The 19,304-nt window shown below is 50.4% G+C and overlaps 1 protein-coding gene across 8 annotated transcripts in view; it reads right to left on the bottom strand.

Moving 5' to 3' along the window:
* Positions 1–19,304, bottom strand: part of PLA2G6 (phospholipase A2 group VI) — a 67,633-nt gene that overhangs the window by 18,086 nt on the left and 30,243 nt on the right. For 5 of the 8 annotated variants that reach the window (XM_033189266.1, XM_033189242.1, XM_033189256.1 and 2 more), the window contains exons 3-7: positions 14,915–15,130; positions 12,829–13,012; positions 10,030–10,217; positions 4,957–5,053; positions 3,135–3,317 (exon numbers count right to left, since the gene is read on the bottom strand). In XM_033189266.1, the coding sequence (XP_033045157.1) occupies positions 3,135–3,317; positions 4,957–5,053; positions 10,030–10,217; positions 12,829–13,012; positions 14,915–15,130 (868 nt within the window). Of the gene's footprint in view, positions 1–3,134; positions 3,318–4,956; positions 5,054–10,029; positions 10,218–12,828; positions 13,013–14,914; positions 15,131–16,023; positions 16,171–19,304 lie in introns of those variants that run through there. The other 3 variants (XM_033189274.1, XM_033189281.1, XM_033189285.1) reach the window with 3 other exon arrangements.

Consider the following 19,304-nt stretch of genomic DNA (forward strand, 5'->3'; position numbering starts at 1 on the left):
TCAGCACGGGGAGACACTGGAACCCTCCTCACCCCTACCCCAGTCAATCTGGGAGTCCAAAGTCTGCCATTTGATGGCTGGGGCCCTGACAAACAGGTTTAAAAGCACCCACAGGGGAGGGTGTAAGAACCCAGGCAGAAACTAGGGGTGACTCGCCCCTGCTCTGCCAGCTCCGCTTCCAAGGAAGCAGTGCATCTGTGACCCCGACCCAGGAGCCATGGGGACACAGTAGGTCAGCTGCTGATGGCTTTCAGGAGTAGCAAGGAGAGGGTGGGTGAAGGCAGGGAAGGTCATCTTGCTCACCCAGTCCAGGGTGTCATCCCTGAGGGGTGACCGAGCACACGTGCCCCTGATGACAGCCTTCGGGGGAGTGCCCCTGCAAAGGGCATCACACATTTCCACACCTGGAGGCCAGGCAGGGGCGCAGAGCATGGCATGGTTTCACAGGACACACTGGCCACCTGGAACTCTGGGCTCTGGTCTTGTCACCTCCCTCTTCTTAGGACCTGATTTCCCTGCCTAGAAGATGAAGCTGTGGGTCTAGAATGGGGTTTTCCAAACAGTTCTTCTATTAGAATGTTCTATTAGGACTTCTATGGCTATAGGTATGTGTGTGTTTTCAGCATTAACTGTGATTTGTTGTTGTTACCTTTTTTTTTTTTTTTTTGAGACGGAGTCTCACTCTCACCCAGGCCAGAGTGCAGTGGTGTGATCTCAGCTCACTGCAACCTCTGCCTCCCAGGTTCAAGCAATTCTCCTGCCTCAGCCTCCGGAGTAGCTGGGATTACAGGCGCCCACCACTACGCCCAGCTAATTTTTTGTATTTTTAGTAGAGACGGGGTTTCACCATGTTGGCCAGGCTGGTCTTGAACTCCTGACCTCGTGATTCACCCACTTCGGCCTCCCAAAGTGCTGGGATTACAGGTGTGAACCACCGACCCCGGCCTTGGTTACCTTTTACGGTTGGCACTGCATGGATGGATGGCCATTTATGGTAGTGATAAAACATTTCTCTCAAAATAAATTTAAGTCAGTTTAAAAGTAAGCCAGGCTGGGCGTGGTGACTCACACCTGTAATCCCAGCAGTGTGAGGTGAGGCGGGTGGATCACCTAAGATTGGGAGTTCGAGACCAGCCTGACCAACATGGAAAAACCCTGTCTCTACTAAAAATATAAAATTAGCCAGGCGTGGTGGCACATACCTGTAACCCCAGCTACTTGGGAAGCTGAGGCAGGAGAATTGCTGAACCCGCCAGGCAGAGGTTGCGGTAAGCCGAGATCACGCCATTGTACTCCAGCCTGGCAACAAGAGCGAAACTCTGTCTCTAAATAAATAAATAAATAAAAGTAAGCCAATTTAAAGAGGTGATTAAGTACATAATTGTAAAGGTGGTTGATGAATATGCCAAAAACTGTGAAGATAGTATGAAGATGACCAAAGTATATCAGCAGTTCTTAAAGTAAGACCTGGGGACCCCTGTGAAAACATGATGCCCCTTCAGAGGTCTCATGCCCAGCTAATTTTGTGGTTTTAGTAGAGATGGGGTTTCACCATGTTGGCCAGGCTGGTTTCGAACTCCTGGCCTCAGGTGATCTGCCCATCTCAGCCTCCCAAATTGCTGGGATTATAGGTGTACACGAGCCACTGCACCAGGCCAGTTATTTTTAAAGTTTTTTTTTTTAATTTAATTTTAATTTTTGTGGGTACACAGTAGGTGTAAATATTTATTATTATTTTTAAATGAATTAATATTTTGAAAATTTCACACTTTAAATTTCTAATATGGTAAATATAAAGAAAATCCGGGTGATTAAAAAATCTTTGTGATCCTCTATAATTTTTGAGAGTATAAAGGGACCAAATAGGCCAAAAAACTTGAGAACTGCTGAACTAGATCATTCCAAGGGCCCACCCCATGCTAAAAAGCTCCAGTTTCAAAAATGAAAGTATTTATAGTTTCAGCCTTTTGGGCAACAACATCTCTTCCAAGTTTTGACCTTTGGTATAAAACAGGATGTCCCTGAATGTATCCTTAATCGACTTCTTTTAGAGTCCCACGGGTCTCTCATGTTCCGTCACTGAGACTCAGTAAACAGACTTATGTACATATCGTATTGCTATAGAATATGTGCACACAGTCGGGAGCAGTGGCTCATGCCTGTAATCCCAGCACTTTGGGGTGCCAAGGAGGGTGGATCATGAGGTCAGGAGTTCGAGACCAGCCTGGCCAACACAGTGAAACCCTGTCTCTACTAAAAATACAAAAATTAGCTGGGCATGGTGGTGCGTGTCTGTAGTCCCAGCTACTCAGGAGGCTAAGGCAGGAGAATCACTTGAACCTGGGAAGCGGAGATTGTGGTGAGCCAAGATCGTGCCACTGCACTCCAGCCTGGGCGACAGTGTAAGGCTCTATCTCAATAAAAAAGAATACGTGCACACACGTGTCTGTAACATAATAACGTCCTCCTCTGCTAGGTTTAGTATGTTCATACTCTAGTTGTCTAACGAGACAGTAAGGGCTTTGAGGGCATGGAACTGTGTTCTATAATAAACTAACAAAGGTGCCTGGCACCTGCCACAGGCTGCTGGGCAGCAGACTCAGGCTTTGCCTGCCAGGATTTTACAGCCTCTCAGGGGAGATGAGAGCAATATGCGGACCAGTGAAGGGAAGCAGGATGCTCACTCGGGCCAGGTAGTGTGTGTGTCACTTAGATATTCTGTAGAGAGTGACCAAGTGTCCACCGTTACTTTTCCACAACTCTTCCAGGTAAGTATTGACACCACCATTTTCCAGATGAGAAAAATGGAGGCTGACAGGTGACATGGCTTGCCCAGGGCCAGTCTGTGGCCAGAGCTGTCATTTTTCCCTCTCACGCCAAGCAAGTGCCAAATGGGGGCACAGGTGGAAAAGGTACCAAAGCACACAGGAGGTGACGTTATTTTGGGCTGAGAGGGGGACTTGGAGGGCTTCCTGAGGGAGGAGTCAGGGTCTGAACTGAGCTGTGGGTGGGAAGATGATTTGGAGCAGCTGAGGATAGGCTGGAGACAATGGGGGAGGAGTGCTCCAGCCTGGACAGCCCTTCTGCATCCCCACCGGGGCCCCACAGGGCAGGACACGCGGTCCCGGGCTCACCGACATGGCCAGGTGCAGCGGGGTGTTGCCATGCTCTCCGCGGGCATCCGCGTTGGCCCCGTGGGTCAGCAGCACTATGGCGCAGTCGAGGCGGCTGCGCATCACCGCCACGTGCAGGGCCGTGTTCCCCGCGGAGCTGGTGCTGTTCACGTTGCAGCCCCGTTTCAGCAGCATGCGGGCCATCTGCGGGAGACGGTCAGGCCGAGTTAGCACAGGCACCTGGGGAGCTGCCGTACCCCGTGACACGTGGGCACTGCCACTTCCTCTCTGAGAGGCCTACAGGTACTGGGATGTTGGAAAGTACTAGCAATGGGACTCCAGGGGCAGGCCCCAGTTCTGGGGGGCCTAGACTGCCTCCCATACCATCAGCATCCCAAGACCAGGGACAAAAAGCCAAAGATGTGCTGACTGTTTTAAGAGGCTTCTGGTCCTTTCCTAGCACCAACAGAACCCATCTCTCCTTGTAAAGGTTCCTCTGGGGCCTGTCCTGAAGCATCCCGCTCCCTGCATCCCTCCCTGGGACTCTGCAAAGGTATCACCTCTCATGGGGCCTTGGCAGTGCACACCCCTGGGAGAACCTTGGGACCAGGGAGGGGAGCCTGGCTTTGGAGTCACAGACCTAAGCCCAAAGCCCAGCTCCACTCATCCCAGCTGCCTGCACTTGGACGGGTCACTATAGCCATGTGCATCTCAGGTTTCTCTTCTGTGAAGATGGGAATTCAAGTCTCCACCTCATAGCATGTGATGACAATGAGTGACCAAACCTATATGGAAGGGCCTGACTCGGTGTCCAGTTCCTGGAACGCAGAGGTACCCCTGAGACTGGCAGTGCTCTCCCTCCTGGCCCATCACATTGAGAAGTAGGCCATGAACTCTGGGCCATCCCGTGCCCTGTCGAGCTGTGCTTTCTGGTGATGAGACCAGAGGCCTCCATCCTCCCAGGAGGATAGAGCTTAGCTTAGGGGACGACCTCAGAGGAGATGCCCAGCCAGGCCCTGTGTGTGCAGCTAGACCCAGCACCACCACCACCACCACCACCATCACCATCGTGATGGTTCATGAGTGCCAACTTGACTGGATTGAAGGATGTAAAGTATTGATCCCAGGTGTGTCTGATGGTGCTGCCAACGGAGAGTCAGTGGCCTGGGAAAGGCAGACCTACCCTTAATCTGGGTGGGCACCATCTAATCAGCTGCCAGTGCAGCCAGAATATAAAGCAGGCAGAAAAATGGGAAAAGGCCAGACTGGCTTAGCCTCCCAGCCTACATCTTTCTCCCGTGCTGGATGCTTCCTGCCTTCGAACATCGGACTCCAAGTCCTTCAGCTTTGGGACTTGGACTGGCTTCCTTGCTCTTCAGCTTGCAGGTGACCTATCGTAGGACCCTGTGATCATGTGAGTTAATGCTCCTTAATAAACCCCTCTTTAGATATACATATCTCCTATTAATTCTGGCCCTCTAGAGAACCCTAATAATACAATCATCATCACGCCACCTTCTATTTGGGAAGTACTTTACAATTTGTGCCGAGTTTTGTCACGCACTACCTCGCTGACTTCACCACCTCGCTGACTTCACCACATCTCCAAAGCAGAATTCATGGATGAGGAAACTGAGGCACAGGGCGGATACCACCGCCCAGCCAGAGAGCAGCAGAGCCCTGCCAGGATCCCAGCTCTTCGTGGACTTCTCTGCCCGCAGACCCACAGCAAGGTCAGCCCCCAAGTGCTAGCCTCAGGGTCCTCTCGGGAACCTGCCTCCTGCGGGCCCTGAGGACCTGCAGGGCCCGGCCCCCTGCCCCACCCACCTCAGGCTCCACTCACCTCTGCGTTCTTGGCCCAGTGGAGGGGGCTGGCTCCGTAACGGGGGTCTTTGCTGTGGATCTGGCTGCTGTCCATGCTGATGATCATCTCCGCACACCTGGGGACACAGGAGACCCGGCTGGTGAGCAAAGACTGGGGTCTGCATGGTGTGGAATGAAGCCAGGACTTGGAGCTTCATCTACTGCTTATAGAGAGCATCACTGCAAACCAAGCTTAGCAAACCCAACCAGCACACTTACCATGGTATGTTAAGGCTGTACTGAGCCCCTCAAGGCACAACTAACCTCCTCCTCCAGGAAGCCTTCCTGATGACTGCCACCGGCAATGATCACCCTCCCTGGTGCTGGCTTTAGAGTCACACGGGCTTGAAGTCAAGCCCCAGGAAGACCAGGCATTTCAGAGTTCAGTTCTGTGCCTGGCACACAGCCACCCTCCACCTCCTTACCACACTGTCAGTGAGCCACACAGTGACCTGCATGCTATAGGAAGCAGTATGACAGAGGGGGAAAGAGCACAATTGCTTTCTACTCAGTGCCTGAGGCAAGCAGTGTCCACCATAGATCTTAGCACTTCCAGCCTCAGAGCAGAGGCCTCAGGTTCACAAGCCTCATTAGGCCGGCCTGGCCCGAAGAAAGTGCTCCGTCATTTTATTATGGGTAGGAATCTCGGTTCACAAGTTCAGCTGTGCAAGGAGGAGACTTTACAATCTATCTGGCTGGGCGCAGTGGCTCACGCCTGTAATCCCAACACTTTGGGAGGCTGAGGCGGGCGGATCACCTGAGGTCGGGAGTATCAAAGGACGGAACACAGGGACTTGAATAGACGTTTGCAGGCCCATGTACATAGCAGCATTCTTCACAACAGACAAAAGGTGGAAACAACCCAGGCGTCTATCAGTGAAGGACTGAACGGATAAACAAAATAGTGTTCCGCCTTAAAAAGAAAGGAAATTCTGATACGTGCTACAACATGGATGAACCTTGAAGACATCATGCTAAGTGAAATAAGCCTGGCACAAAAGGACAAATACTGTATGATTTCACTGATATGAGGTTCTAGAACAGGCAAGTTCTGAGAGACAGACAGGATATGGGAGGTTATCAGGGGCTGTGGGGAGCAGAGAACAGGGAGTTATCAATGGTTACAGAGTTTCTGTTTGAGGTGATAAGAAAGGTTTTAGAAATAGGGGTGATACGGAGGCTGAGGCGGGAGAATGGCGTAAACCCGGGAGGCGAAGCTTGCAGTGAGCCGAGATCACGCCACTGCACTCCAGCCTGGGCGACAGAGCGAGACTCCTCCTCAAAAAAAAAAAAAAAAAAAAAAAAAAAAAAAAAGAAATAGGGGTGATGGTTGGACAACATTGTAAATGTGACTAAAACCACTGAAGTGTGTACTTAAAAGTGGTTACAATGGGCCAGGTGTGGTGGTTCACGCCTGTAATCCCAGCACTTTGGAAGGCTGAGGTGGGTGGATCACCTGAGGTCGGGAGTTCGAGACCAGCCTGACCAACATGGAGAAACTCAGTCTCTACTAAAAAATACAAAATTAGCTGGGCGTGGTGGTGCATGCCTGTAATCCCAGCTACCACTCGGGAGGCTGAGGCAGGAGAATCACTTGAACCCAGGAGGTGGAGGTTGTGGTGAGCCAAGATCACGCCATTGCACTCCAGCCTGAGCAACAAGAGTGAAATTCCATCTCAAAAACAAAAAAACAAAAAACAAAAGTGGTTAAAATGGCAAATTTTATGTTATATATAATTTACCACAGTTGAAAAAACCAACATAATATATCAGAACCATTGTGTACTTTCAATAGGTGGATTGCATGGAATAGGAACTATATCTCAATCAAGCTTTTTTTAAAATTTTTTAATTTTTAAATTTTTTTTTTTAGTGCAATTACCAGGACAGTCTACATGGGTTTAATTTCCAGGTCTGGCACTTACTGACTGCCTGACTCTGAGCAAGTTACTTAATCTCTCTAAGTCTTGGTTTCCTCATCTGTTTTTTGTTCGTTTGTTTGTTTGAGACAGGATTTCCCTTTGTCACCCAGGCTGGAGGGCAATGGCATGATCACAGCTCACTGTAGCCTCAACTCCTGGGCTCAAGCCCTCCTCCTGCCTCAGCCTCCCAAAGTGCTCAGTCCTCCCAAAGTGAGGCATGAGCCTCCACACTTGGCCCTCATCTTTAAAAGGGGAATAAAATACATCGGCTCTCTGGGCTGTAGTAAAATAGCCCACATGAAGGTTAAGCCGGTGGCTGGGACAGCGCTAGTGTTCAGCTGCTCTTCTCCATTATTAGAGGTGCCCAGCACAGGCCCAGGATTTATGCTGCCCAGCTCCCTACAGCTGTTATGCCAGGGCTTGGTGCTCAGCACTAGGCACGTGGAGTCAGGCGCAGCTTTTTTCCCTGGGCCTTCTGGAGCCCCCCAAGTCTTCACCCCAGTGGCCAGCTCCAGCTGGGGTCCATGGCTTGGCTTAAGCTCTGCTGCCCCCAAGCCTTCCCTGAACTCCAGCTGCCTGAGCGGCCATCGCTGAGCTCCTAGTGCAGAACCCTGGCATCCTCAGTCTCAGCCTCCATCTCACTGTCTGGGATTATCTGTTTCCCTTCCCCAGCAGGGGGTTAATCATCTGAGAACCGCAGGCACAAACCCAGCTTTGTGGGAAAGGTCAGCTGCATTGAAAAACAGCAGAGGTGGCCAGACATGGTGGCTCATGCCTGTAATTCCAGCATGTTGGGAGGGCAAGGCGGGTGGAGCACCTGAGGTCAGGAACTCAAGACTAGCCTGGTCAACATGGTAAAACCCCATCTCTACTAAAAATACAAAAATTAGCTGGGCATGGTGGTGCACACCTGTAATCCCAGCTCCTCGGGAGGCTGAGGCAGGAGAATTGGTTGAACCTGGGAGGCAGAGGTTGCAGTGAGCCAAGATCATGCCATTGCATTCCAGCCTGAGGTGACAGAGTGAAACTCTGTCTCAAAAAAAAAAAAAAACTAAAGAAAAGAAAAAGAAAAACAGCGAGGGGGCTCTTAGTCTGAGCCGTGAGGGAACCACTTGTCAGTAACACTGAGGCTGTGTGAATCTTGGAGTAGGGCTGTGCTGGCTGCCATGTGGATAAGGGATCTCCCTGCTCCACTCAAGGCAGGAGCCTCTTCCTTTGTCTTCTTTGCAAAGATTGTCTTATATGATGGGGCGCTGGACCCACCCAGGATGGCCTGTGTGGCGACAGAGAGGGACTGGTGAGGGCTGAGGTTGTCTGAAGAGACAGAAAACTGGTCAATTACAGCTCCTGCCCAGGACAGCTCAGGGTGGCTGGAGCCAAGCAAGAGTGGGGTCATGTGCCAGCCCTTTAGGTAGAGAAGAGCATCACCTGTCACCGGGTGTCCAATCAGGTCACCACCTGCAACTGGGGAACCTGATTTCGGGGCTGGGGGTGTTGGTATCTTCTCCGTTTGGTCAAGTATTTCTGAAAGTTCTAGCTCATTTTGGCTATGCTTGGGAGATTCAAGGAAAGGGGGGTTTGTCCAGGCTTGGTCCAGCCCTTAGAAGGGCTAGCAGTGCCCCATGGGGATAGCAAGGTGGATGCAGCTCCCAGAGGAAGGAATAACCCGAGGACAGGCACGAGTGCCAGTCTCTCCGCCTGAGTGCTGCCCGCCCATGCCTTCTCACTGCTTGTCCGGCACTGCCCTGTGAGGTTCTTGGTGGCTGGGCTGTCTCCTGTCCTGGAGTGGCGTATTCATTTCGGTGAGGCCAGTGCTTTAGCACAGTGCCAGGATCTAAGGACTCACTGGCTCATTCATTCACTCTAGATATTGTTCCTTCTAGATAGTATTTTTTCTTTCTTTCTTTGCCTCCTGGGTTCAAGCAGTTCTCCTGTCTCAGCCTCCCGAGTAGCTGGGACTACAGGCACACACCAGCACACCCGGCTAATTTTTGTATTTTTAGTAGAGACAGGGTTTCACCATATTGGTTAGGCTGGTCTCAAACCCCTGACTTTAGGTGATTCACCCACCTCGGCCTCCCAAAGTGCTGGGATTACAGGTGCGAGCCACTGCACCCAGCCTAGATAGTATTTTGAGACTTGAGATATTCATCTCTTTTATCCTTTTTATCTCATCCCCCACCTTTTTGAAAATAATTTTCCTGAGACCAGGATTTCCCAGGCTCCCAAAACGTGGGCCTGCACCTGCCTCCCAGTGGTGCCACCAGCCAGAAAGGAAAGAGGCATCTAGGTGGATGGGCCCTCGGCCACCTTACCAAGCATTTCCCAGGCTTTGAGCTGGGCACACAAGAAACCAAGGAGCACTGAAGCCATCAGGGGCTGTTCAGACCAGGCTGGGCTGGGTTAGAGGAGGGGCCAGCTGGGCCTTGGGGTTGCATGAGACTCCAGAACTGGAGTGCCACCTGGAGGGGAGCTGGAGAGAGGAGACCCAAAGAGGGCTACAATTGGTTGTCTCCAGTTTTGAACAGGTAGATTCACTCCTAGGAATTAAGGTGCATTACAGAAATTTATTTCTATTTTTTTTTTTTTTTTTTTGAGATGGACTTTTGCTCTTATTGCCCAGGCTGGACTACAAGGGTGTGATCTCAGCTCACCGCAACCTCCGCCTCCCAGGTTCAACTGATTCTCCTGCCTCAGCCTCCCAAGTAGCTGGGATTACAGGCATGCGTCACCACGCCCAGCTAATTTTGTATTTTTGGTAGAGATGGGGTTTATTCATGTTGGTCAGGCTGGTCTCGAACTCCCGACCTCAGGTGATCCGCCCGCCTCAGCCTCCCAAAGTGTTGGGATTACAGGCGTGAGCCACTGCGCCCAGCCAGTAAAACTGTAAAGTCTCCTCCTTGCACAGCTGAACTTGTGAACCAAGATTCCTACCCATAATAAAATGACGGAGCACTTTCTTCGGGCCAGGCTGGCCTAATGAGGCTTGTGGCTTGTGAACCCGGGGCCTCTGCTGTGAGGTTGGAGATGCTAAGATCTATGGTGGACACTGCTTGCCTCAGGCATGGGACAGGTGATAGGAGAGCTGGAGCCCAGCAGGTCAGCAGATGCGGTGGGGAGGGAGGTCTTACCCTTTCTGAGAGAACTTCATGGCCGAGTGGATGGGGTAGCCATTGGGGCCCATGATGTTGCACCGAGCATTGCACAGCAGCAGCACGCGGACCATCTCCTGCTTCCCCAGCTGGCAAGCCAGGTGCAGCGGGGTCAGCCCTTGGTTATTCACCTGGTTCAGGCCAGCCACTGCATTCTTTCCAAGGAGCTGATGAAATAGGAAGGGAAGTTTGACTCCATAGGATGCTAATAAGAACGTAAAGAGGTCGGGCGCAGTGGCTCACGCCTGTAATCCTAGCACTTTGGGAGGCCAAGGTGGGTGGATCACCCGAGGTCAAGAGTTTGAGACCAGTCTGGCCAACATGGTGAAATGTCATCTCTACTAAAAATACAAAAAGTAACTGGGCGTGGTGGCAGGCACCTGTAATCCCAGTTACTTGGGAGGCTGAGGCAGGAGAATTGCTTGAACCCAGGAGGCAGATGTTGCAGTGAGCTGAGATTGCGCCATTGTACTCCAGCCTGGGAAGCACGGCAAAAACTCCGTCTCAAAAAAAAAAGAAAAGTAAAGAGAAGCACAAGGAAAGCCAAGTGCCTTCCCTCCCATAGGAAGGAAGGGGTGACCTGGCATGACTGTGGCTCACATGAAACGTTTCTGAGTCAAGGAACTTAAAAGGTGGCCGTATCTCAGGATGGGCACTGGGGGTCCAGGCGGGAGTGATTCTTGCTTTTCATTCTGTCCTGATTGATGTTTTTCTACACACAGGTACTATGTTTCCAATAAAAGAACGGCAGTATTAAGAGAACTAGGGGCCAGGCGCAGTGGCTCAAACCTGTAATCCCAACACGTTGGGAGGCGAGAGGATCACCTGAGACCAGGAGTTTGATACCAGCCTGGGCAACATAGGGAGACCCATCTCTATCAAAAAATTTTTTTAAATTAGCCTGTGTGGTGGCACGAGCCTGTAGTTCCAGCTGCTCAGGAGGTTGAGGTGGGAGGATCACCTGAGCCTAGAAGGTGGAGGCTGCAGTGAGCCATGATCGCACCACTCCACTCCAGCCTGGGCGACAGAGCTAGATAGACCCTGTCTCAAAAAAAAGAAAGCACTAGGAGGGTTTTACTCTCTTTTAGCTGAATGCTGTCCCCATGAGGTTCATTACAACCACAGTGCACCTATGTGACACCAGGGTCCCCTCACAGCAGTCCCACTGGGCCTGGAGGCAGGCCAGAGACACAGCAGGGAGAGCAAGGGGCTGGCATCGAGGCCAGTGAAAGATCAAGCCCCACCCTCTCAGCTTTGTGGCCCTCCCTGAGCATGCTTCTTAACAACACTGAACCTCAGTTTCTTCGGAGAGGAAAGGGGAATAATGACCTCCACCCCATAAGTGTATTCTCAGAATTAACTAGAACATATACTACACTCAGTTCAGGGTCAGCCACCAATCAGCACCCGATAAAGGACAGCTGCAGTCGTGCATGACCACTGAGAAGCGGGTGTGCGCGCCCCCGCGTGGAGGCAGGGTCTGTGCGGCAGGCACCATGCTGGTTGTGCAGAGGATTGTCAGCGAAAGTGGAGTTCAACTGTGGGTGGAGAATTCCCTTCCCTGAGAGCACGAAGCATTAAGATATGGAATCCACATTTTCTGGGCCGGGCGCGGTGGCTCACATCTGTAATCCTGGCATTTTGGGAGGCCGAGGCAGGTGGATCACTTGAGGCCAGGAGTTGGAGACCAGCCTGGGCAACAGGGCAAAACCCCGTCTCTACTAAAAATACGGAAATTACCCAGGCTTGGTGGCACATGCCTGTAAACCCAGCTACTCAGGAAGCTGAGGCACGAGCATCACCTGAACCCAGGAGGCAGAGGTTGCAGTGAGCCGAGATCGCACCACTGCACTCCAGCCTAGGTGACAGAGGGAGACTCTGTCTTAAAAAAAAAAAACAAAGAATCCACATTTTCTGGAATAACGTTGTTGCATTCTGATGCCAAGGCAGTGAGAACATGATCTTTAGAAGAATTTTCTAATTCTAGACAATAAAACATATCCAACATCCTGTCTTTTCTGTTCAATCTAATACATGAAATAGCTATTTAATAATATCACCGATCAGCTTGCCCACAATTAAAAAAATCACATCTTTTGCCCAGGTAACCAAAAACGTTAACAGGAAGGCCTCTGGCATAAATGCCTACAGGAACTGGAGAGAGTTCAGTTTGCTTGGTTTGAATTGCTGTAAAACAGGGGTGTCCAATATTTTGGCCTCCCTGGGCCACATTGGAAGAATTGTCTTGGATTACACATAAAATACATGACCGCTAACGACAGCTGATCTAAAAAAAAGGTCCGTGCATGAATCTCACAATGTTTTAAGAAAGTTTATGCATTTGTGTAGGGCCACATTCAAAGCTGTCCTGGGCTGCATGCAGCCTGCAGGGCCACATGTTGGACAAGCTTGCAAAAGGTTAAGCCCAGGTCCCGCTGGCCCACGAGCCCCTCCAGGCAGATATCTGGCTCACAGTCTGTGCTCAGGAAAAGTGGAACTGAACTGACTGACTGGAACTGGGCCTTGGGTTTCTTTTGCTGGGTTGGAGGTCGTCCCCAGGGTTATCAAGCAAAGAGACCGAGGACGGTGGCTCCTGGAAAAGGGGTGGGAGGGAAGAGCCAGGGAGGGGTCTGCACCCTCCATGAAGGAGCTCAGGCCTCAAGGACTAACAGGGGACAGTAAGAGGCCCAAGAGTGACACCCGAGCCCAGGGGCCCAAAGGGAACTGTGGACACCGGGAGGTATCAGTACCAGTCACCTTGCCCCTCCCTCTACTCACCTGTAGCACCTGGGAATTGTCACCCTGGACAGCATAATGGAAGACAGTCTCTCCCTTGTTGTCAGTGACATCCATCTGAGCGTGGCAGTACTGCACCAGCTCCACCAGGATCTCCTCATCACCCTTGCGGCAGGCCAGGTGCAGGGGTGTGCAGCCCTCCTCATTCTCAGTGCAATTGGCACAGCTGCAGGGAAGGGCCAGGGTGAGCAGAGGTGAGCAGGTGTGGCACAAGGCGGCAGGGGAACCTAAGTCGGAAACTCAGACATTCTGGTTTATTTGAGCTCAAAAGCATTCCCACCACTCAGCTAGTTGGGCTGATTTGAATGTATTTATATCCGATGTGACCTGTATCAGGTTCTTGTTCAGTTTGCTCACTTGTACAAGAGATGGACCCCAAGGCCATACCAGCAGGAAGTGGGCAGGGTGGTGGCACAGGAAAGGGTCGCAGATGCGGATATCTCACTAGCCTCAGGCAATTCACTTAACTTCCTTGGCGTCAATATCCTTATCTACACAACCTGCTGTGCCTGCCCCAGGAAATGGACAGAGCAGTGGTGAGATGAGACACGGTGCTGTCCAAGAGCACGCCTGGAAACTAAAGTGCAGTGAGGGTTTTTGTTTTGTTTTGATTTTTAAGATGGAGTTTCGTTCTTGTTGCCCAGGTTGGAATGCAGTGACGCAATCTCGGCTTACTGCAACCTCCGCCTCCCGGGTTCAAGCGTCAGCCTCTCGAGTAGCTGGGATTACAAGCATGCGCCACCACACCTGGCTAATTTTTTGTATTTTTAGTAGAGACAAGGTTTCACCATGTTGGCCAGGCTGGTCTCAAACTCCTGACCTCAAGTGATATGTCTACCTCAGCCTCCAAAAGTACTGGGATTACAGGTATGAGCCAGCACACCTGGCCAGCAGTGAGGTTTTGAGTTCTGGGCCTGGGAGCTTAACTGAGCCATCTGGGGTAGAGACTCAGAGGAGGTGTGGCTACCTCTGCACAAGATGGCCAACTGGTATCCTGTGCAAGTGTGGGCACAGTACCCTCACCAGGGGCAACCGCTGCTCCATCTGCTGGCTGAATGGATTCATAAAAGGAGGCCTTCAGCTTACAGAAGAGCAGCCTGGAAGCAGACACCAGGGATCCAAGCTCCTCTTTCACCACCTCTGGCTGAGTGACCTGCACAAGTCCTGTTAGCTCTCTCTAGAATGACAATATGTGGGCCGGGCATGGTGGCTCATGCCTGTAATCCCAGCACTTTGGGAGGCCGAGGAGGGCAGATCACCTGAGGTCAGGAGTTCGAGACCAATCTGGCCAACATGGTGAAACACTGTCTCTACTAAAAATACAAAAATTACCTGGGCATGATGGCACACGCCTGTACTCCCAGCTACTTGAGAGGCTGAGGCAGGAGAATCGCCTGAACCCAGGAGGCAGAGGTTGCAGTGAGCCGAGATCACACCACTGCACTCCAGCCTGGGTGACAGACTAAGACTCGGTCTCAAAAAACAATACAATAAAATAAAATGATGATACCTTGTGGGGGTTGGGAAAATTCAATTTCACAGTGGGTAGAAATCAGCTCCCCCAGGCCTGGTACCCGGTGAGCACTCCGGACTCAGAAAAACATTACATTGTCCTTCTTACATTTTAATCTGGTAGCAAGGCAGCACCTTTTTTTTTTTTTTTTTTCTTTTTTCCTGGAGACAAGGTCTCATTCTGTCGCCCAGGCTGAAGTGCAGTGGTACAATCATAGCTCACTGTAACCTCTAACTCCTGGGCTCAAGTAATCCTCCTGCCTCAGCATCCCAAGTGGCTAGGACTACAGACACATGCCACCACACACAGGTAATCTTTTAATTTTTTCGTAGAGACAAGGTCTTGCTATTTTGCCAGGCTAGTCTTGAACTCCTAGCCTCAAATGATCCTCCCTCCTCAGCCTCCCAAAGTGCTGGGACTGCATTAGTGAGCAACCATGCCAGGCCCTGCTCCTTTTTAAGTCAAACTATGGAGGGGAACGGAGGCCTGCGGCCCCCACTGCCCACACAAGCAGGTACACACACATTGTCCAAATGGTCTTGTTCCCTTGCTCACCTGATGACACGGCTGTGATGGAAGCACTCGCGGATCCCCAGCTCCACGGCCAGGTGGGCCACTGACCAGCTGGGGTGATTACGGATGAGGTCGGTCAGGTGCTGCAGGACCTCAGTGTGCAGGACTCGGGGGGAGCTCTCATAGAAGGGTAGCAGCTGCGAAGAATACTGTTGGAAATTCATCAGGGCGTCAGCCTCCAACTCCAGCTGGAAGAGTCTGTAGAGCCAGGACAGAGGAGCAAGACCCAGAAATGAGCCAGGCGGGACCCTCGGCCCACATCCCTGCTGGAATCAGAAGGTCCCCAGACTGCAGCCTAGCCTGTCCCAGCCTGACTCCCCTCCCAAGCAAACACACACACACACACACACATCTATACACACGTAAATGACATAATGGCATTTAGGTTAGACTTTGTTTTTTAGAGACAAGGTCTTGCTCTGTAACACAGGCTGGGGTGCGGTGGTGTGATCATGACTCACTGCATTTTGGAAGTCCTAGGCTGAAGGGATCCTCCTACCTTAGCTCTTGAATAGCTGGGATTACAGGCATGCACCACCATGCCCAGCTAATTTTTTTTTTTGGAGACAGAGTCTCGTTTTGTCACCTGGGCTGGAGTGCAGTGTTGTAACCTCAGCTCACTGAGACCTTCACCTCCCGGGTGAAGCAATTCTCCTACTTCAGCCTTCAGCGTAGCTGGGATTAAAGGCACGTGCCGCCATACCTGGCTAATTTTTCGTATTTTTAGAAGAGACAGGGTCTTGTCATGTTGGCCAGGCTGATCTTAAACTCCTGGCCTCAGGTGACCTGTCTGCCTGGGCCCCCCAAAGTGCTGGGATTATAGACATGAGCCACTGCGCCCGGCCAGCTTTGTTCATTTTTACGCGTTGGGGTTGAATCCAAGTTTTGCTACTAAGGTGCTGTGTGATCTTGGGAAATCCTTTTCCCTCTCCAAGCCCCATTTGAAATATGAGACTAACTGTACCTGTCCTACCTACCTCCCAGAGGTGCTGGAGGACAGATGAAAAAGCACTATAAAAGCACTTTCAAAACCAAAACCATTACATGTCAGTGATGGTTACTTAAAGTTCTGACCAGGGCTTTTAACATACCAGAAGGTTTTGTCTTGCATACCACTACAGGCGCAGCAGCCGGCCAGAGTCTAGTAGAGGCAGTTCCCAGAGAGTGTTGGCTCACGGGACCAGTCTGTTGTTCCACAGAGAGTGCGTCAATTAACAATTAACTATTGAGCATATGATCTGTGCCAAATGGAGGAGTCAATTAATGAACAATTGCATAAAATGCTCTGCCCTCCTGAAGCCTGTTTTTTTTTTTTTTTTGAGATGGAGTCTCATTCTGTTGCCCAGGCTGGAGTACAGTAGTGCGATCTTGGCTCACTGCAAGCTCTGCCTCCCGGGTTCATGTCATTCTCCTGCCTCACCCTCCCGAGTAGCTGGGACTACAGGGGCCCGCCACCACGCCCAGCTACTTTTTTTTTCTACTTTTTAGTAGAGACGGGGTTTCACTGTGTTAGCCAGGATGGTCTTGATCTCCTGACCTTGTCATCTGCCCACCTTGGCCTCCCAAAGTGCTGGGATACAGGCATGAGCCACCGTGCCCGGCTGCCTATTTTTGTTTGTTTGTTTGTTTTTTGAGACACAGTCTCACTTTGTCACCCAGGCTGGAGTGCAGTGGCGTGATCTCAGCTCACTGCAACGTCTGCCCCCCCAGGGTTCAAGCAATTCTCCTGCAATTCTCCTGCCTCAGCCTCCCTAGTAGCTGGGATTACAGGTGTGTGCCACCACACCCAGCTAATTTTTGTATTTTTAGTAGGGACAGGGTTTTGCCATGTTGGCCAGGCTGGTCTCTAACTCCTGACCTCAAGTGATCCACCCACCTCGGTCTCCCAAAGTGCTGGAATTACAGGCGTGAGCCACCACGCTTGGCCCGAGCCTATGTTATTATGGGGGAGATCAACAAAATGACTTAAGTAAAAACATAAAATAAGGAAGTACATTAAATAAACTATAAGGTAATCAGTGTTAGAGAAACAACAAAAACCACAACTAAGGTAGGGGAAGGAGGAGGCGGAAGGAAGCCATTCCTCATTGCCCTTGGCTGGGTTTCCCCTTCATCTCACCAACCCCTCAACATCAGAGCATTCCACATCAAGTGTTGCTGGTATGTCAGAGAACGACAACTGAAAACCGACCACTGGAATTAGCATCACGGAGACATGCACGACCTTGACAACAATACTTTTAGTGGAATGGTGGGAACCAAGACCTGATTAAAGTGGGTTTAAGGACAGGATGTGAGAATCTGAAGATTGCAAAGACAGATATTTTTGAGGAGTTTTGCTGTGGAGAGGAGCAAATAAAGTGGGGAACGGGGAAAGTGTAATCAGGCATTTGAATGCTGATGGGAACGATGATTCTTTTTTTTTTTTTTTTTTTGAGATGGAGTCTGGCTCTGCCGCCCAGGCTGGAGTGCTGTGGCCGGATCTCAGCTCACTACAAGCTCCACCTCCTGGGTTTACGCCATTCTCCTGCCTCAGCCTCCCGAGTAGCTGGGACTACAGGCGCCGCCACCTCACCCGGCTAGTTTTTTTGTATTTTTTAGTAGAGACGGGGTTTCACCATATTAGCCAGGATGGTCTCGATCATCTGACCTCGTGATCCGCCCGTCTCGGCCTCCCAAAGTGCTGGGATTACAGGCTTGAGCCACCGCGCCCGGCGGGAACGATGATTCTGTCTCAGAACTTCCACTTTCCATTAACGGCAGACTAGGGAATATGAAACAGACCACCTACTGAGGACAGCCAGAAATGCTGGACAAATTATTAAAAAACATCTGCTGGCAGGCACTGTATACCTCAAAAGACACTGATGACTCACTAGGCTGGAAGGAATGATGGAAACTGAGGAACTGAGCTCAGTATTCAGGTGGCTGTTACTGGAGAGGATGGGGGATGAGCAGCACCAGTAACAACCTCATGGGGCTCAGGACACAGGGACTGGAGCCCAGGGGTCTGCCAAGAGGAGAGCCCTGATGAACATCTCTTAGTTTGGGTTAGGGTCCTAAAGAACTACCTAGCCTAGGAATAAGGGTGAGCCATACACAGACACGTCTCACAGGGACCACAGTTCAGCCTCAAGTAATTTCAGTTCCAGAAACTAGACTGAGGTTATCCTAGTTGCAAGTGTTCCCAGGTACCTGGGAGAAGCAAAAATAAATTCATTCTTTATAAGGAAACATCAAACTAGGCTCCAGATGATTTCTTTTTTTCTTTGAGACTCCAGCTCTGTTGCCCAGGCTGGAGTGCAGTGGTATGATCTCTGGTCACTGCAACTTCTGCCTCCTGGTTCAAGCGATTCTCCTGCCTCAGCCTCCAGAGTAGCTGGGATTACAGGAACCTGCCACCACGCTGGGCTAATTTTTTGCATTTTTAGTAGAGATGGGGTTTCACCGTGTTAGCCAGGATGGTCTTGATCTCCTGATCTCATGATCTGCCCACCTTAGCCTCCCAAAGTGCTGGGATGACAGGCATGAGCCACCGCGCCCGGCCACTCCAGATTATTTCTACAAGCATACTTGCAAATGCAATGACCAGCACATAATCAAAACTCACCAGGCCACCAGGCATATGTGGAGATAAGACATGAAAGAAAACCAACAGAAACAATATACAAAAAAATCATATCTGTAAGTGAGGGGCTGTAAATATTTAAGTTATCCAAAATAGACTTTAAAGTAACTGGGATAACATTCGAGAGGTTAAAAAAGGAAATTTAGAATTTTGGCAAAGACCTTTGAATGATCAAAAAAGGATCAAATGGAAATTACAGAATTAAAAAATATAATCAGGAAAGAGTAAACAGAATAAAGCAAGGAGAGACAAAAGAATAGAAAATATAGTAAAGTAGATAAGAGACACAGACTAATAAAAGATCTAGCATACATATGTAAGTGGAGGATCAGAGGCAGAGTAGAAAAAGAATCAAATGGAAGTTACATTTGAAGAGTTGATGTCTGCAAACTTTCCAAAACTGAATTTTTATTTTTTATTTTTATTTTTTTTTTGAGACAGAGTCTCGCTCTGTCGCCCAGGCTGGAGTGCAGTGGCACCATCTCGGCTCACTGCAAGCTCCCCCTCCTGGGTTCACGCCATTCTCCTGCCTCAGCCTCCCGAGTAGCTGGTACTACGGGCGCCTGCCACCACGCCTGGCTAATTTTTTTTGTATTTTTAGTAGAGACAGGGTTTCACCATATTAGCCAGGATGGTCTCAATCTCCTGACCTTGTGATCCGCCCCCCTCGGCCTCCCAAAGTGCTGTGATTACAGGCATGAGCCACCTCATCTGGCCTTTTTTTTTTTTTTTTTTGTGAGAGGG

The sequence above is a fragment of the Trachypithecus francoisi genome, unplaced genomic scaffold, assembly GCF_009764315.1.
Source record: "Trachypithecus francoisi isolate TF-2019V2 unplaced genomic scaffold, Tfra_2.0 Contig01580, whole genome shotgun sequence".
In the NCBI taxonomy this organism is placed as follows: Eukaryota; Metazoa; Chordata; class Mammalia; order Primates; family Cercopithecidae; genus Trachypithecus; species Trachypithecus francoisi.